Source organism: Lissotriton helveticus, chromosome 1_1 (genome assembly GCF_964261635.1).
Source record: "Lissotriton helveticus chromosome 1_1, aLisHel1.1, whole genome shotgun sequence".
Lineage (NCBI taxonomy): Eukaryota > Metazoa > Chordata > Amphibia > Caudata > Salamandridae > Lissotriton > Lissotriton helveticus.
In genome coordinates, this window is record NC_136057.1 from 1,614,352,612 (window position 1) to 1,614,372,665 (window position 20,054).

The 20,054-nt window shown below is 42.5% G+C and overlaps 2 protein-coding genes and 2 long non-coding RNA genes across 14 annotated transcripts in view; 2 read left to right on the forward strand and 2 right to left on the reverse strand.

Annotated features, from left to right (window-relative positions):
* Positions 1-20,054, reverse strand: part of LOC144829232 (uncharacterized) — an 814,902-nt gene that overhangs the window by 632,029 nt on the left and 162,819 nt on the right. The window lies entirely within an intron of this gene.
* LOC144829219 (uncharacterized) overlaps positions 1-20,054 on the forward strand; it is a 464,862-nt gene that overhangs the window by 50,609 nt on the left and 394,199 nt on the right. The gene's annotated exons all lie outside the window — the stretch shown is intronic.
* Positions 1-20,054, reverse strand: part of LOC144829268 (uncharacterized) — a 145,344-nt gene that overhangs the window by 14,516 nt on the left and 110,774 nt on the right. The window lies entirely within an intron of this gene.
* HOXC4 (homeobox C4) lies at positions 14,507-16,618 on the forward strand. Its single transcript, XM_078658877.1, has 2 exons — positions 14,507-15,062; positions 15,572-16,618. Exons 1-2 carry the CDS (start codon positions 14,507-14,509, stop codon positions 15,916-15,918), a joined length of 903 nt encoding a protein of 300 aa, XP_078515003.1. The 3' UTR covers positions 15,919-16,618.

Sequence of the window (20,054 nt, forward strand, 5' to 3'; positions counted from 1 at the left end):
TAGCAGTTAAAAAGTTTGGAAGGTTATTTATGTGAATTGCCCTAAGCAAGAGCGCTGAGTGGCTGTCCTGAAACACGTGGTGTCATTAAAGTAAGTTTTATGGTTTGGGGAAGCTGACAATCCCACAATATATTTACATCATATATAATCTTAACTGTCCGAGGACGCAGCTGCTAGGGCGCTTTAACGCTAGGACAGTGGGTCACAGCAGCTAGTGTGGATTACCTCGCATGCTGTAGCACAGGACACAGCGTCTCACATGCAGTCCGAGCGGCCTGGCCTCAGTAAGTCCCTTGCTTATTCTCGCTCTGTGTGAAATTTTATGTTTGTAACAGTAATTACCGAGGGCAGTAGAAAGGGCATTAAACTGCACATTTTAGGATGTGAGCTACTCAGAGGAAAGAGTGCGGTTATCTCTCGAGCTTGACTGAAATTAATATAAACGCAGATTTTGTTTGGGGTTTCGTAAATAAGACTTATCTCTAAACAATATTCGTTGGTCGAGCTTCTAAAAGTTTGATAAAACCCCATGGCGGATTTCTGCCTACATCTTTCACTGCCCAAAAACCGTATCTTGTTCGGCATTTCTGGGCCCTAAACATGTGCAACGGGTAGCCACAAGCCCTCGGGAGAAGCCAAGGTAACGAGAACGTTGTCAAAAGGTAATGAGTCCAGTGGCTTGAGGTTTGTTTTCTGACAGTCGCTGCTTTAAAAAAATGTGAGGAGTCAGTTGTCCCTGGTTAGCCGAGGATGTGCTCTAAGGTGGGGTGGGGCCCTGATATCAAACGTGCATGGAGGTTTAATCTGTACTGCATGCAGGAACCGCCAGCTCCGCTGACAGGTGTGCACCGTGCAATAGGAGGGAGAAAAGTGTCTTAACTCTTGACCGCAGAAAACTTGTGTAAACGGAGGTATTTAACCACTTTTCCAGACAGGTATGGGCTCGCACGCCCCTCCCCTTTCTCTTTAGTCATCCTGCACTAAACCCCACCCCCTTACATACACAAGTTTCTTTTTTTTTTCATTGAGAGGTATGCAGAAGTGTTGTTTTGGACATCACGTTTTAATGCGCAACTTTCACACTGAGTTAAAACTCTCACTCAGACTACCATATATAGCAGGAACGTTTACCTTAAAAAATTAAATCCCCATAAACACAACATACAGCTAAGCATTTTCCGATACACCAGTCTGTGTTATTTCAAAGTCATGAAATGATCAAGCAGAAAGATACTGTGCCTTTTGCAGGAGTAGTGTGCACGGTAATGCACATCTTCTAAAATACCCCCTTTCAAAGTATGTGTTGTCCGGTAGATGGCTATGGCCTCTCATGACACCCAAGTGAATGTCCCACATCTAAAAAAATGTCACCAAGGCAAAACAAAACCTCTGGTACCTATTTGAACTGTGCTTTATTTTTTGGATCTGGTAGGAGGGGAAGTCACTTCTTGTTGACCACGCAGCTATTCAAAAAAACATAACTGTAGCACATGTGCTTACCCTCGCAAGCACATAACAAATACACTTATGGCAGTAGATTTTCAGTAAGTAGTGTAGGTCCACGCTTCGGACAAGTCAGACTCGTCCGGACAAGTCAGGCCCACTTCTTTGTGTATTATCCCTTATGTCACGCTAGATGGATTTAAAGAGCACCCACCACAGATTTGTGGGACTATTAAAACTTGCAAAAACCAACAGAAACTCGAGCATGTACTGTTATCGTCTTTTTAGTGCCATATTCTATTTTTGATTAGGTGGAATTTCTTAAATAACAGTGAGCTCAGGCGGCAGACTCCTTCTGGGCACTGCAGTTGCAATCGCGACTGAAAACATAGTCCATGGCTGTCGATGTAACATGAATCGGTGCTTGTTCTGGGTTCTCCTTTCGTATAGGGCATGCCTGAAAGCAAGGGTTTATCTTCTATTTCCGTACAACTCCAGGCTCGCTGTCCTTTCCTTTTGGGAGTGCAGGTACCCGGGCAATGCTAAAAGGCGAATGAAACACGGACACATACAAAGACTTTAACAATGCTATAACATTGATTTATTTAGACACAGTGAGTTGGACATTAATGCAAGGGCATGATTAAACGCACTTCTTGAATGCACGGGTTTTTGTTGTACAAGTTACACAGTGCACCGCAGCACGATGCAGTTACTCGGCTTTTGCACCCCACAAAGGCCAAGAGACGTTCCGTATTCATCAGTATGTGACCAGGTAGGAAGAATAAACATTAGATTATGGTTTGTCTTCATGGTTTGGCAGTTCACTGGATACGTAAGTGACTGAGTGCTCGCTACACCAAGTATCTGACGCGTGTATTAGAGGCGCAGATCTGCTGTGTGCATGTAGCCCCCGCTCGGGAAGGCCGCCCTTTGAAAGTGCGGTACGACAGATGGGAAATAAGTACACGGATTCTTCTCCATTCCTTAACTTCTACGATAGTAGAGTGGATTGCCTTCGATGCAAATACGCCATAGAAAGTCATAGCTGCTGTTTTGTTACTCAGGAAGTTAGACTTTGAAGAGTTTTTTTTATGCTGCCATTCTAGCTCCCCCGCCCCCACGGGCTTCGGATGACCTTGTGAACAATGCAGACTGTTACGTGAACGGCGTCAGTATAAGTTCAAAAGTTCAGGCTCAGTTCATAGACGGTTGATTTTGTCGAGAGGTGCAGAGTTGGAGTAGGGACAGGGCTTCACTTCGGGTCTGCCTGGCCGGTAAAGTCGATGGTGAGTTAGGGCACTCAGATCGGATTTATTTGTAGGGTCGCAATTATAAACGTAAATCTGAAAATGACGTGGGCAATTTTATATAAAGAGAAGACACAAGTACACACAAAAAACTGAGAGAACAGTTTGTTTTTGTGTTCGCCATAACCATGCACTTAAAAGGTTTAGGCAGGTATAAGTGGCATCCGAATCTCTTCTACATAAAGCACTTTTATTCGACAAATGCATATTTACCCCCGGTCACTTTTTCTGCAAGATAGAGAAACGCATGAAAATAGAAATACACCAGAGCCATAATTGAATCTTTAGAACACATTTTGTTTTTGATCGTGTAAAATATTGCCCGGCCTGATCCATGTTCTCCGTTAGTCATTATAATTTCGCATTCAAGGGCGGCACGCACCGATTTAATAAGCATCAAAACTGCGATTGTAGCAGTCAAGAAGTGCTAGAGGTGCTGGTTTTCTCGAAAAAAAGACTGAGTAGTGTTTGTTGATGGTTATTTCAAGGTAGCCGCCATTTATGTGGCAAAGCCCCAATACCACCATGCTCGGAGGCTCCCAAAACGGCGCAAGACTTTTTGCGGACTACCTTGGCAGTGATGCCATCAGGTGCAAATATATGCATTTCAATCGTGTATGATTATTTTTCCTCTGGTGAACATGACGAGATCCCGCAAAAAACACCAACGTTTGGCAATTTAGGAGTGGATTGGGAAGTGGTGCTGGCTCTTGCAGACTACTGTACTGAACGACTAGCAGAAAATGCATTTTCAGGAAAAATAAAAAGAGGAAAATGCAAATCGGTGTCTGCAGCAGAACGATCTGATAGTACAAGCAAATTGCCAGCATTACTGCCATCTCTTCCTACGAGTAGAGCAGGAATTTGCTGGAATAGGACGGCAATTACACCTCAACTTTAACTTAATACCCATCGAACTAGTGCTGCGCCCCAAGTCCTAAATATTTTACCTCTGGGGGAACGACGGTGAGAAAGTAAATAAAGGGAATAAGGAAGGTCGATTGGCAACCCACTCTACTCTTTAAAATAATCATGTCAAGAACGTGCATATGACACCATAAAAAACAATTTGTAATGGTAATTATGTCTAAGAGTGAGGCATTAATAAGGTCTCGTTGATTTCTGGCACAGCAAGCTACAGCAACTCAACACTTTGTGATACAGGTCATTGGTTACATCACTACAATTCAAAATGGCGCCCTCACGGCATGTAACTCTTCTGTGTGGAACCTGCCTGCGGGCTTCTAAGCTCTCGTTACTGAGCTATTCTTTCTTTCTAGGCTCATTTTTTTTACGATGGGACTGGGGTGGGAGAGGCCATGGATGGTAATTGGAATGCTGCGGTATTGGTAACCTTGACAGGATAATTGTATGTTTAGACACAGCAGTCACTGACTGTACTTGTTTAGTGTACCAGTCCCGCATACCTGTCGATGGTCTTTGTACTGTAATTATAGGAAATACAGTCTATGCACGTGGGATAAGACGTTATCAGCTACTGCCACTCCTTAGAGCCATGGGTTAATATGATATTTTGGCAAGTGTGTTTTCTGTTGCAGAACAGACCATGATTGCCAATCAACGATTTGTGGTGAATACCTCATTTCCCCTAACTTGAAAGAAAGAATCTGTTGGTTAGAGTTGCGTGCTTTCCAGCATATGCACCGTTAGGAAAGAGGAGCGAAGTTCATATTCGTTTTTGTGACTGAGGTCTTTAGGAGACATTGCTGTGTTTTGCTGTCTTGAGGGTATGTCTCCTAAACCCGACGTCGATTGTTTTTCGACATGGGACCCGAATCCACTTGCCCGGTCTGGCGTCAAGTTTCTTGTCATAAACTACCCACTGCCGGTCAAAAAACGTGTCTTCTTCTCATGTCGCATCAAAGAATCACAGGAAATTGCAGGAAAGAAAATTACGGCCCACTTTGGTATCGGTACACATTTCAAGGAAGAAATGTTCATGCATGTGTTAAGTGTTCTGTACGAAAGGCAATCCACAGATGACGATATCCGTGTGGTCTTAAAAAGTCAGAGTGGCAAAGGGCTTCGTACTAAAAAAAAATCACTCGCAGTAAAGTATACCACCCCATACTGGCCGGCAGTAGCCTGTAAAGATACAGACATAGAATTTGGAACTAAGATGTGCTCTAACAAATGCAGCCTAGCAGTTCTTGTGGGGCTCCCAATAGCTCCTTTATATTTTTTTTATTAAAATGATCATTCAGCACCCCTGCTACTACCATTCGAAGGACTGTAGGGGGACTTGGCCAGCGGACAGAGGCGGGAGAGAAGAGCAGTCCATGCCATGTGTGAATGCAGCTTATCCTTGGCTGTGTTGCTATCTGGAAGGCGTGCAACGCAGCACACGCTCAACACTTCATAAATGGGGGATCAGATCAGTCTTAGTGAAACGTTCCCAGGGAGGTTATCTGAGCCCTTCAAAGGGTGAGCTGGGACATGCGTCTTTTATCCTTTTACAGTACCTCACCTCTTGATTGCGAGTGCACATCCAGCTGGCACATTCGTGTTATAGCCACGAATGTTATTTGGCAATGAACTAAGAAATTCGCATCAAATGCAATTTCTTGTAACAAGTATTCAATCAGTTTTCAGAAATTGGAAAACATATCTGTAACAAACACCAAAGCTCAAGTGTTTATTCTGAAATAGCCAACTGGATTTCATTTAACTGTACCTGAAAACTGTAAGGGCGTTGTTGTCGATTGGGCCTGGGTTTATTTCAAAATTAGTTTTGGACTTGGTTCTTGGGTCACACAGAAAAAAACAGAAAACAGAAAAACGCAAACGCCTGCTGTCAGCGTATGAATTTCCTTTGTGAACTAATTCTTCTTGAAGTTGGAGTCAGACATGTAATCAAGTCATATAATCAATCAATGTAAACAAGAAAAAAATGGAAGTCCCCCTTCTAATACTATCCCGACATACGCACTTAATGGACACAACACATTCACAACACATTACTCTATTAATAGCTTGAAAAGATGGAATGCAATCAAACAAGGAACTCCATAACATAATTCCCTCGAAGTTAATACAATCTAAATACACAGGTATGCTATATGCGGACAGACCTTGGAAGAAGCTACATGGCAGTTATTTTGAAAAGGCGACAGCACCTTTCTATTTACTTACTTGACAGAATGCCATCAAAACAAAGTGTAGGTAAGATAGCCTCGCCCCCGGGGTGGGGGCGAGGCTATCTTACCTACACTTCCCATACCTCTAAATTATCCAGAGGATATTAGTTAAATAGGTTAGAAGACCTGCGCGACTGAATGACACGTTTAGCACAACTGAGAACAGCTGCTTAAATAGAGAATGCAGTGCAAACTATTCTCTTTATAATAGCATCCAGCTCCAGACACGCGTGTCCTTTGCAGTGGGATTTTAGCACAGGCAGGATTCAGTGTGATATCAGTAAGCCATCTTCTTATTTTGACTTCTGCCCTTGTTTCTAGTTACAGTCAGATGGAGCAGCTGATAGCTTCACATTCCCTTCACCCCCACCCCAGAGATGAAGGCTGGCTTCAGTTTTATGGCAGGCTGCCCTTCCTGCCAGAGCGGGGTGTGGAGGCCATAAACGCAGCTTGGAGTCTGGTTTGATCTCCTGTAATCACAGGAAGCGCTTGTCTGCTCAAATGTTGTAAATTCCAGAAATGTGCTTTCCAATGGCTGTGAATCTCCAAAGGGCACCTCAAGAAAACAAGAAAAAAATATTAATTTGGATATTCCAGCCCCTAACCCCGTACTAAGCATCGGTCTGTACATTGCCCAGTGTAAATCCTCAATGGAACGTTGAAGCTACCATGAAAATCCCCCCCACAATTATTTTTTTTACTGCTAAATACATTCTTGTAGATTCTTCATCGTCCAAAGGTTTTTGTGAGTACTACAATGAATAGTTATCTCACATGTCCGTACTATAGAGAGATAATCTGTTATGCATCTCACAAAGCCAGCCTCACCCATTCACAAAGTGCTACTGTTTCTTAAAAGATGGATAAGGAGGCCCCTCTCACTGGCAAATGTAAGACTCTCCAACATGATCGTTTTCACTGTTGACAATAAGTTAGTTGCTTTGCATAGTTTGGAAGAGTATGGGGAAGAAAAATTACATATTACCACAGGTCACCAAGTGTATCCTCTTTTTCAGAAATATGATTTCTGTACTTAACCTCGCTCACTAAGGTTACTGTATGCCAAAGTGGAAACCAAGGGTCCAAACAAATCTATATTCCTCCCCGCATACTTCTCCATTACGGTTAAAATCATCTCTATGCGAACTAAATCCAAAACTTGCACACTGTGAAAGGAAACAGTCCCTCGGCCCAATCGGTCATGTCACACCTTGTGCACACACTAGGCAGTGCAGCAAGTTCCCAGAGTGTTTACACCATCATAAATAACGCTCAGGGGACCAGTCACCTTTCCCAAGTCTGAGGTGTGCATAGTTAATTCTGGCGCCTGATCCAACAAGGAATTCTACAGTACTGCAAGGTACTATTGAGGCAGACACTGCAGCGTTCATAAATGCCTCTGTACCTTATAAGAGTTCTGGATTTGGAATGCCATGCGCGAGAAGACTTACGTTTCTTCAGTTCCCTCTTTAAAAGTGGCCACTTTCTCCAGCAGAAAACTGGAAGTCGTCCAGGGAACGATTTGCTTTCAAAACCAGACAGTGTTGGGGAAATTAAACAACTATATGGAATCCTCACCCCAGACTTGTTGCGGGTACAGAGGGTTTGCCATTATATCACAGTAACACTGTGGCCACATCTTGAGCTGTAGAGCCACCACGTTCATGCATTCTAGTGTAGTGTTCTGACGAATGCTGGCTGGTAGCAACACTTCTTCCTTCATTGCCTGTCGACCGCAGTCCTCACTCACCGAGAGTGATCAAAGAATGTCCAGGGCCCACAAAAGGCGCCCTTGCACCTTTCTTCAGTAGTCTAAATGTTCCTTATCTCTAAATGCCCTAGGCATGTTTTGCGTGCTTTGACCCAGTGGTTTGATTGCTCAACTGGTGTACTGCAATCAGTTTTTTTTGTGGTTTGACTAATCGCAGCTGCAGTCCGAAATGCACGCAGAATCCTAATCAAAAGCAATTCCACATGGTCCAAATTACAACTGTAAGCAGTTGCAGTTTAGTGATGACAACTACCTGTACTTAATATTTTGTCTCGCAGAAGGTGGCAAACATTACTTGGTAGACTACTTTTGGGATTCATTCCAAAGTGTGTGCACCAAAAAAGTTCTCAAGCACTAGTGGGGGCGGGAAGAAAGACAAATACAATGAGGGGATAACACTCAAATAACTAAAGAACACGGGCACAACAAGTGCAACACAAAGTTTCCCTTATTTCGTTTTAATCAGAGAGAAATGTTTTCTGTACCAAACAGTGCTAGCCCTATACGAAAATCCAATATTATGCCGTTTCCTTAATTTCCAGTCCATTAATACTTGGTCTTACTTAGTGCGTTGCAGCTCGCACCCCCTCATAGATGCTTTAAGAACACATAACAAATGAATTACAAATATATCTAAAAACTCTATTAAAAGATCCGCTTTTATGAAAAGCAATACCAATACATTTAAAATTATAATCACCTCCTTCTCACGAACGCCAGCTCTGAACAAGCACTGCTTGAGAACTGGAAACCTGGTTTGGAAATCACTACATGCAATAAAACGTGGAAAACTTAAAAATGGTGAAAGGGAGACGACGTTAGCCCTATTGTATGAATGGGGACAACATGCTTCTCCGCCTCCAGTTGAGCGGAAAAACGAGGCCGCTGGGTTTCACAGCTCATGGGAGTCATCTCTCCTCTTGATCTGCCAGCTTGATGAAACCCTGTTTATGGGAATCTGAGCCCTTCAGAGTAGAGACGGCGTTGCTTATAAACAGACACAATATTGCTAGGGCACTTGCAAGATCAAAAGAGGCTTTAAAGACGATCAGAGAAATTGATTTATGCGCCGTTTCAGTAACATTCAGCTATCGATTTCACCACTTATCAGTATAAACATATATACTGCAGAGGTATCATTACCACACCACACCAAAGGCGCTGGAGTTTAACCCATTGAACGCGGAAATGATAAGACTACTGGGAGAACACAATAGCATAGCCCTGTCAGCGCTGCCTTGTTTAAAAATACATTTTTTTTTTACTTTACCTCTCCCCAGAGAAAGCGAGCTCCCAATTGATTTTTAATTTTCCGGTACGTCAATAGTGGACACGGCCTAGAATGCTCGTGCCGTCTAATCTTCCTAGCGCAGGCACATGACTCTGCCTGCCATTGGTAACTTCTAAACAGCCCTGCAGATATTTGCAATTGTGTTTGCCTGCTTTCGAGCTGTAAAGTCGGAGGCACCTAAATAGGAAGGTAGAGTCTGCTCCTGATCTAGTAGGTGTTGGCCACAGCGCACGCACGGGTCTGTACATGCGCCAGCACCAACACTGGGTAGGCACTGATCAACGCGTTTCTCGGTCCCTGGTCGGGTGTCAGGGTGATGCTGGCTCTGGCGTGGAGTTCACTGGCTGGTCAGCGCAGTCATCGCGATGGTGGACCAGAAAGAGGCTTCTCATTTAAAGTCAGCTTACCGGGCTCTGTCTATATTGCATCCTACAAGCATCCGTGATGTTTTCCATAGACTTGGTAGAAAAAGTTAGTCTCTTAACAGATCAAATGCCAATTTCTGTCAAAAAACCGCACTACTGAAGTGTTTCCTAAGGGCCAGGGCGGTTCTGACGAGGGTAGAACAGGGGAATGGACAACTGGCCTGGCTTTCCCGAATATCCATTGACTCTATCAAAATGTACTGATTCAGGTTAGATGTGTTTTGTTTTGATAAACAAGACAGTTCGAAAATAATTCGCAAATATGGAGCATGATTATTGCCGTCCTTAACAATATTGGAAATAACAGAAATGTTTTAGCAGCATATTTACCTAGTATTCAATTCGCTAATCAAAATACCGCCTAGCCCTCTCTCTCGCTACCTCTCTCTCTATCTCTCTCTCTCTCACACACACACACACACAAACACACAGTGTGTATGCCATGAGAGTGATAATTGCGTCTACACATGCACAGATGTAAACTCACACGCAAAGATAGCATCCCCCCATACGTGCATATAACTATGAGCGGCACAACTCTTTCTCCATAGACTAAAAGCATAAATTGCTCATCAGTACGTTTCACAGTAAAGATATAACATATGTAAGATGTGAATCGGACATTCTCCTGAAGTACTGTTCTCAATTATGCGCAAACAGTGATGTTTAGAAAACACTGCATACACCCGGTTTAACTTAACTGAAATACCAAAATAATTAAAACGAGCATATACTATTTGAGTGTGGAAAAAACATGGTTAATGCTAAGTTCGAGAGCATACTAGTATTCTAGAGTGTTTTGAGCTATTTAAAGTGCTACAAACAAATGATAAGTTATATTGTTTCCAACCAATATTAAAGTTAAGAGTTTGCGGGTCACTGAAAATTCATTCTTCAAGAGTTCACGAACTGTGGCTCAATTGTCAGGAAATATATGAAACAAAGTGTAATATAGATTGGATCTGCTAGTGCTGAAGGGGTTTCTGCAGCGAACCAGGTATTTTTTAAAAGAGGGAGACGGGGAGAGAAAAAGAGAGCGAGAGAAAGAGTGAAAAAACAACAATTTTTCCAGCATAAAAATGAACCATCAAATTAGTTCGCCTCTGGGCTTCATTTTTCCCCTTCTACATTATAACTAGTTATTGAACTAGCTGGGAGATCTAAAGGCCATTTGCACGGAGACAAATTTCAATGGAGTTTCACCATCAATAATTCTTTGGCAGTGACCTATTGGAGGCAGTCAAACAGGCGAGGTGAAATTCAGGTCACGCCGTCTAACCAATATGAAAATGCGTCCACTTTTAAAAAGGCACTTAAAGCCAGATCTGAAGAAAATTGAGTTCAACCACAGGAGAAAAAAACTACGCTTGCTACTAACAAACAAATAAGAACATGCAAGATATATTCTCAGTCGCTGTGAAATTAATGAGTAGCTAAAATAAATGGATTGGCTGGATTGTGCGGGAGCGTGCGCTGGTTTCAAATCATTTTAGAGGGATGGACAATCTGATTAACAAAAGATTTAAAGCAAGAACAGAATCAGTTATTTGGATAATTTTAAATTATATGTGCATAAGGATCGTAAGGTGGGCCCTTACATTTGTAGCCAAATATCCAGAAGGAAGCCGTGTCCTCGCGGTAGCAGGGAAACGTTATATAGCATGAATCGTTATAACGCACTACCGTTTTAATTTGACTCATTGAATTAAGATTTCGAAGAGGATTCTGGATAAACGTCTAGTTAGATATGTCTAATTGAGGGATGGTGTAAATGCGAACCACCCCATCTCCTTCAAAACAATGGGAAACCTAAACTGCCAGTACAAAGGTAGTTCATTTTTTTCACCACTGCACAGATTGCTAATGACTCGGGGTGCGGGTTATCCAACGGTCAATATGGTAATAGGGCCCACAATGAACCCAGGAGACAATGGGCAAGTATTCTGCTGCACAGCCAGAAGGACTTCGTGCTAAAAATTGTGCAGGCTTGGCACCCACAGAAATTCTTAGCGTTTTTCTTCACGGCAAAACTAGAAAACAGAAAATAAAAGCCACCAAGTTTGACCAGTATATTAATATATGCAGCATTCTCCGCTGTGCCACTTTAACCGCAATGTTGTTTATGTTTGCAAAGGAGAGGCGAGGAGAGGTGTCGATCTGCATTTTATTCAGATTGTTCTGCATCATATGTAATTACTGCGAAGGAAATCGCCTGTTTCTTATAGAGCCACTTTGATCAATATATCCCAGGCGTCATCCTCCTTAAATATGGGTGATGAAATAGTTGAAACTTTCACGAGCTAGACAAGTTTAACAGCAAAGTAAAATAATACACATTTACTCATAAACTCTTACATACTTCTTTCATTTTCATTGCAAAAATGAGCTAGCTGACTGCCTTAACTGAGGATGTGGGCAAGGAGAAAAGAATAAGCCATCTAGAATATAGTCAGAATTGAACCAGCTCCTTATTAAACTGATATGCTTCAGAATTATTTTTATCTCAATTAAGGCTACATCCTAAAACAAGCATTCGATTATTAGCCTCCTGTTTAGTTTTATTACAAAGCCTAATGACATTTGGAAGATTGCCTGACACGCAGCTTAAAAGTGGAGGTGAAATAGCTTCTTTGAGCTAGACGACATTCTGTGGCATCACATTCAGAAAAATATGGAGTATTTTTCTTGGAAGATATTACCTTTCCTTAAAAGTAGTTCGATGCTGATTTTTTAAGACAGAGGCAGAAGAAACAAGAAAACTAAGAAATGCATTGGACATATACGCACATACGTGTTATCAAATATTGGAATTCCGTTAGTATTCAAAGAGGTATGTATACACAAGACAACCAAAAATGTGTGTTGTGTGTGTGAGCGCGAGCACATAGGTAGATGGAAGAAGACAACACGCTCCACTAAATGAGAAGTACTCTAGTACTACTGGTTAATGGACATTTCCCATAGAAAAAAACAGCCTTCGCACCATACATGTGTGTGTGTCACATTATTTTGCTTCAAGTAAATACACCCGTCTTCTGGAAAACGCTAAGTGGCTGGTTGGTGGAATTTGCATTTTAAAATTTTCCATACAGTTGGTCAAGCTACAAAACACACAATGATCCACTGTGGCGGTGCAAACCTCACAGGCGCTGTCATCGCTTTAGAAGCACACATACTCTCCTACTAAATAAACCAATCACATATAAATAATAAAGGTTGCCCATTTTATTCTGCAAAGCAGAGGTCTACCACTGTAATTGTCGTGCTTTGGCGAGTTATCCAGGGTTTTTCAGACTTCAAAACAAGTCGAGTATGTGCACCCTGAATTTGTGTGGCTATTTGAGAGTCACACACTCGTCTCTAAAGGGGTACACGGACGATGCCTAAGTCTAGCAAAAGTTGTTTCCATCCCTAGTCCCCTCCACCATGTAGTTTCGTACAAAAGGCCTTTAATGAACCCCCGAATGTGTTTCCAGTGTTAATGTTATGAGGTGCTTCAAGCTATGAAATAAATAGAGCATAACATAGACAGCGAGAGCTTAACGTTAAGGGCGTGGGTTGAAATATCATAGAATAACTTGTATTTCACTTTCCTGGAAAGAAGTAACAACAGACGCCGCTAGTAGAAAAAAAAACACAGTTACTACAAAGAGCCTCAGCCATTACGAGTGACTGATTTACGACGTTTTACAGCCCCATAAAAGCTGCTACAACGAGCCAAAAGCCTCTAACACCGCTGGCACATTTGGTCTAATAAATAAAGCATAAACATCTAACTTTATGTGTCAGTTTTATTGTTATGAAATAAAATACTGCAATGGCCTGCAAGCTACTATCCTCAAGTATAATTGTTATCAAGCAGAACATGGGAGCAATCGGGTCTCATTCCTCCTCGTGCAGCATTTAATGGGAGCTGTAGATAATCCATTTAATTGCACTAACTGCTTCGAAATGTGTCCATAATTTATCAATTTTTGGCAAATGAAATATAACCAATTGATCCTCGGTGTTTTGTCCAGGAGAGCTCTGCCGTCTTATGGCCTATACTGAAAGAACTCCCTCGAGCACGTGTTTATGCAGTTTATGGAGCAACTTGAGGAAGTCCCTTGACTTGTTATTTGGTGACCTCAGGAAGATCGTGAAGGGGCAGTCTGGCGGTAGAAAGGGTGCAATTGTGATAATGAGTGTGTGTATGTGTTTTTTTTTTGGGGGGGGTCATAAAACAGGGATATAAACAAACTATACGGAGAAATCATGGAGCTGCAAATGATGAAAAAGCACTGTCTTATATAACAGTGACATCCAATAAGCCTATTTGGCAAAACACCAATTGTAAACATGAAATCTCATGGATAAGCAACACACATTCGACCTGACAGCTAAAAAACTTTGTGCAGAGTGGTACGCCTGTATGCTCGTGGAATGTATTTTCCCTAGTGGTAAGTCGAACGTTTGTTTTTATTTAAATGACCAATTCTGTCAAATGTAAACTAATCTTCTCTTCCGTGGTATCTCTACAGCAAAGAGCACGTGCACCGTGGAATGGCGAGGACCCAATGTGTCTGACAGTGGTATTTACCTGCTGGCCTTTTGCAGATAACCTAAGTGTGTCTAACCGGAGGCCCACCTGTTTATTCTAAAATTCATATCTAGGGTAAGATCTTCTCGATGTCTCGGTCGAAACAACAGTTTCAGCTCTTCTTCTCCTTTGCCCGGGTGGTGAACCTGTCACACCTCCCACCCCAAATCAAGCAGCAACAGTCACGCAAGCACCCAGGACTTCCACTGAGGCTGTGGGTTCCGGGCGTGGAAGTAAAGGGGCGAGTGTGTAACGTTGGGGGGAGTCGAAGTAAAAAGAATGTGGTGCTGCTGTAATCTCTATTCCGCCTACACACTCAAATGAAATACTTCACTGCAAATATATTGCCCGTTTATATATATATTTCTTAGGTTTTACCATTACCCCCACTGGATGGTGTCTGGAAGAGTACCGGCTCGTCTGCAAGATCGCAAACAAACACATTGTCTTATATTTTGAAAACGCTTTTTTTTTTTTGGTTCCTTATCCGGAGACTGTTCTGCTCGCTGTGATTGGCCAGGGCAGTCACATGGTGAAAGTAACTTTACGGGGTCGCCAGCTAGTAGGAGGGCTTTATGGAGCAGAAAAACGACAAAGCGAGAAAAATTATTTTCCACTCCAGAAATTAATGACCATGAGCTCGTATTTGATGGACTCTAACTACATCGATCCGAAATTTCCTCCATGCGAGGAATATTCGCAAAATAACTACATCCCAGAGCACAGCCCGGAGTACTACAGCCGGACCCGGGACCCGGGATTCCCGCATCACCACCACCAACAGGACCTGTACCCGCCGGTCTACCCAGAGAGGCAGTACAGCTGTGCAAGTATCCCGGGGCCAGGAAACCCGGCAGCAGCAGCGCACACACGGGGACATGGACAGCCCCCCGGAAGCCACCTCCTGGCAGAGAAAACCCAGCTCTGCGACCAGCCTCCACCACCGCCACCGCCTCCTCTCTCCGGCAGCGACTCCACCACCCCTTCGCCAGTCCCCCCTGCCTCCATCCAGGACCACTCCAACGGCACAGCCTCCAAACAGCCCATAGTGTACCCCTGGATGAAAAAAATACACGTCAGTACTGGTAGGCAACTTTTTTGTGTGTCCCCCCTACCCCCTTCTGTGTTTCCTCACTAGCTTTCTCTCTCTGCCATGCCTCCCTCTCTCTCTCCCCTTCTAGCTGAGAGTCTTTGGGTTAGCACAATTGAGCTGGATTTACGACTGCGAATGGGTAATTACACCCACCATAAATTTTATAGCCAGGCTAGTCTGGGCAGTCCCAGCCATGTGCTTCATTCTGTTCTGTGTGGTGTAAGGCTGGGAAAAAACTCCCAAAGCTTTGCGAGGGGTACATCAATAATTCAGAATATTTGCAGCTCAGGGAAACCCCATTCTTGTTATGGCAGAGAAAATTTCGAGCCGACACGCGTTCTTTATGATCCATTTTGGTTGCGTTTTCCTGGCCCAACTCTTTGTGTACGCTAATCTTTTTGCCTTTTTCTCTCGCTCTGTGCCTTTCCTGCCCCAATATCCCTTTATTTCCACCCCTCTCTGTCTCTCTGTCTCTCCCCCTTTCCCCACCCCCTCTCTCAGTGAATCCCAATTACAATGGGAGCGAGCCCAAGAGGTCCCGGACTGCTTACACAAGACAGCAAGTCTTGGAATTGGAAAAGGAATTCCACTATAACAGATACCTTACCCGGCGAAGGCGCATAGAAATTGCCCACTCCCTGTGCCTTTCGGAGAGACAGATCAAAATCTGGTTTCAGAACAGGAGGATGAAGTGGAAAAAGGACCACAGGCTGCCGAACACCAAAGTGCGATCCACAGCTCCCTCAAACCCCCCTTCCAGCAGCGCCATGGCTGCAAACGCTGCTGCCGATGAACTGTCACAGGGCTCAGTACAGGACCAGCGAGTGGAGGATATCACTAGGTTATAGAGCAGAGAACAAATAAAGGACTGCTTATTTATAGAATTTAATATATAAACATATATATATATATATATATATATATTTTGGTTCTCGTAGTTTTCTTCTTGTGCAACAAAGAGGTGTTGTTGGCCACATCGTCAAAAAGACTTTAGTGCATGGAATGTAGCATGATGCCAAGCCGAATATCTGTCAGTGTTTTTATTAGTTATTTTGCGCCTTTCGCGGTTTTATTTATTTTGTAAAAAAACGAACAAAACATAAAGTGAAATGGGTCTTTAAGGACGAAATGAGCAAGAAAATCAGCGAGAGACTGTTGACTTTATCAGATATTTAGGAGACGCGAACCACGGAAGAGCTGCCTGTAGATGGAAGGACAAAATGGAGATATGACGTCTTTTGTGTTTTTTTCAAAACGTACATAGAACATAAAGTGAGAGACTTAAAGCTCACGGCAAAACAAGAACGTTAAGCACGCTGCTGTGTAAACAGATTCACTTGGTTTCAGTTTGAGATGGAAAAAGAGTCTATATATATTTGTGTTTCTAAGACAGTGCAATGTCTAGATTAGTTGCTAGTTTTTTTCTCGTGGGTGATGTGTTCATTTTTTTAAAATCAATTGGTCAGAACAATGTACATTGCAATAAAGTACTTTTGTGTATATGTGACAGTGCCAGTATTAAATAAAAAACAGTGGGTGTGAATTCTCCTTCCTTGCAAGTTTGGTGCTTTTGTTTTTAGACTATCTCTCCGCTGTGTTTCCGGTATGAATGTATGCTCCCCACTTTCTTCAACGTCAAAATAAGGTCAACCATACAACTTCCTGTACTAAGCTTTGACTGTTTAAGAACGGCACGCCACATAGACGGGGGGCAGACAAAACACGAAAGCATTGTTTTATTGTGTACAGAAGAATTGAGATCAAGGCTGCGATAAGAGGATTGTGATGTTGAAAACTCAAAGACAATGATGTAACGGTCGTAATCATCTACACGAAATGGAGAAAACTATAGATTGGAATTTACGCCTATCTCACAATTTTAACTATTGGGCCTTAGTTAGCTATGGTGCTCACTAAGCGCCAGCGAAAGAGTTCATGACCCTTTTCCCTTGACTATTCTGAATTGAAAAGGCAGGTTTAAACAGCATATATACATATAACCTGCGAGAAGTCATCAGCCACCTATACTGAGCACTGCAAGGACCTAAAGATACAAGCTAAGAAGATTGTATTTTTGTAATGTTTGTGTTGTGGGGCGGAGATACTCTCTGGGTCCACTCATCATTGTTTTTGATGCAGAAGGTGTTCAGTCTTTGGAAAATATGATCCTGGCCTTACCTGACAGCAAGATGCTGAATTTTTGGTAGATTCCATACGAGACCACCGATTCATGCCCTTATCATATCACTATAGGCCTCTGAATGATTTCACTTGACGACAAAGGGAAGATGAGATGCATGGGTTATCATTCTGGGTGTTAGCAAACATATCGACCTCGCTTATCAGAGTAATGCGTATTTTTACAGTATAAAAAGCTTAATTTTAATTGGCACTAAACAAACGTGCCAGATCACTTTCCTTTTGTGATAACTGAATGGGGCGACACCAATAGATTACGGGACAAAAATACTACCAGCAGGAAATCCAACGCCATTCACTGTGCTACAGGCAAATGGAAGAGTGCCTCTCATTTGCCTTTCTTTGGTATGTGTTTCAATATACACTTTATCTCCTTTCTCAACAAAATAATGTTATGATCCCAGCTGCATTTTCAGTAGGTTCTGGTAGTAATTGTTTCCATCGAGTTAACATGTTTTGTAGCTAGTTCACTAATAAAAAAACATGTATTTCTTTGTCCCCTTTGCAAAGAAGCTGCTTGCTTGCTTAATAAATGCGGAACCACTTTTTTTTTACTGTCGTTGACGTACGTGTATGTTTTACATTTGAAGTAGTAGTAGAGTTCTGTTTTGCATGCCAAAGAAGTGTATGAAAAAACATGATTTTAAGAACATTTGTTACGCTAGCAATGCTTAGATAACGCATCACAAGTTAATTAAACAGGATAGTCTTCAGACAATGTGTTTAGATGCTGAAGGGCGCTCACTGCACCCCCCCCCCTTGCAATATTTGAACATTGAATGCAAACCTTTCCTCTGTTATAGCTCTCTGCAAATACTTCAAAAGTGATGAATTATAACCGAGGACGAGCAGTTTCTATTCTACGGGCCTTTTTGTGTTTCTCTGTCGCCCAAGAAACCCAAACACACATTAATCACGTTTGTTTTCAGCTACCGCATTACACTCCTTTGTTTCCTAAGTTATAGGAAGTGTATAGAAACACGTATATAACTCCTCTTTAAATCCTACAGAAACAAAATAAATGTAACTTGGTTTGCTTCCTACTTTGTTCGGGATTGGTTCTTCTAGACTCGTTTCAGCCTTTTAGACTTGGCCGTGACAGAAGAATGCCTTCAAGCCCTCATTGACGGAATGTACTTCAGGTTAATAGGGGCAACAGAATACGAAGACATTCTTAAACCCCCCTCGCATAGGTTTAAGCCCATCTCCCCGTGGGCGCTGACGCCGCCATGTAGAGATGGAGAAAGAGGGTTTTAAGGAAGTTGTGCTAAACTGGGAGGAAAATGGGTTCACGGAAAGGCCACATTTTCTATCCCATTAGCTCTCCTTCAGTCCAGCGGCCTGACCTCCAGGACCCCTGACCCGGGTAGGTCTCTCAACGTGTACCTTCTCAGTGTTCTCCACACTGATCGGGAGACTCCGCTCTGTTCGGCCTCTTTGTAGATTTTACCATAGCAATGGCCAAGAGCGCGGGGCAGCTTTCTATGCGTGTAAGGCCATTGTGTCCGTCCCCAAGACGCCCAAATAAATAGGGAGAAGGGTGAATCTACGGCCACACATTCCCAAACGTGGTGCAAGGAGGCCTTGTTCCCACATGGGAACCTAGAGGGTAGCTCAAACTTCCACAACTTACAAGTGAGTTTGTACCGAAAAACGTGTTTCACCCTCGTTCCCCCTTCCTCAATAGGTATCATCCTGTCTCAAGATGTTCTCACAACTCCGTTTTCTTCTCAATTTTTCAGTTTTTTTATGATCCGTGTCGTACTCTTTTCTTGTTACTAAGCATATGAGCTGCCAACAAGAAATCGTAATTAACCAGTGACCTGGGGGGAAACACATAAGGCCCATACACGACGTTTGCAATTTTAGGATAAAAAGTAACGCTGGAGTCACTGTAGCTGTATACACCATGGCAATATGCACCATACAATTTTAAAGGTCACTTTGAGAAACCGCAGGATTTTCTCCATTTTAGAGTTTGGATTAATTTTAGCACACACAGAAGTTCGAGTAAAATAAAACTGGCAGGAACAGCTTAAAGTATCAGATAATCGATGCACTTAATTAGAACACAAATGTAACTGCTCTGCGATTTTTAAAGTTACTTTTTGGGGGCATAGTAACCAACAGAGAATGCCGTTAGTTAAGAACGCAAGGAATATTTATTACTAAAAAGTGTCCTGTCTTTTGATTTATACATTCAAAAACTATCCTGGGGCGTAACTAGTTAGTGAGAGGCGGATCACTTCTGCAGTGCACCTTTGCAAGTTAAACATCGCTGATCCATGTACAGTAACGGAGTTTTTAACGACAGGTCCTGTTTCTTTAACATACCTGCAATTAAAAACATCCCTAACACACCTGCGTGGATGATCATTAAAAGCACACACCCAGCCAGCGCTAAGTGCGCGATTACGATTTCCCTCTATAAACGCCAAGAGTACATCCCTGTAAGATGTATTTATTATGGCCTCGTATATCATTATAGTAAGATATCGGTTTATGTACTTCCCGTTCTGTCACCATGATTCATGCAATTGGCACAGAACCAATGCAAACAGTTGGGCTTTTTGGTGAGCTAGCAAAGTTTACAGCCAAACAGCCACTCCACTCCATGCATTTGCCATTCAACTTTTCATTCTAATAAATACGGTCCTTTCATTCAAGGAGATACACCAACATGATTACCTAGTGCGCAAAAACATTCCCATTTCTTAAACAATTAAGTCCTCAGTCACTATTGAATGCACTAATATTTAATGTGAGTGTTTGTTCCCTGATTTCT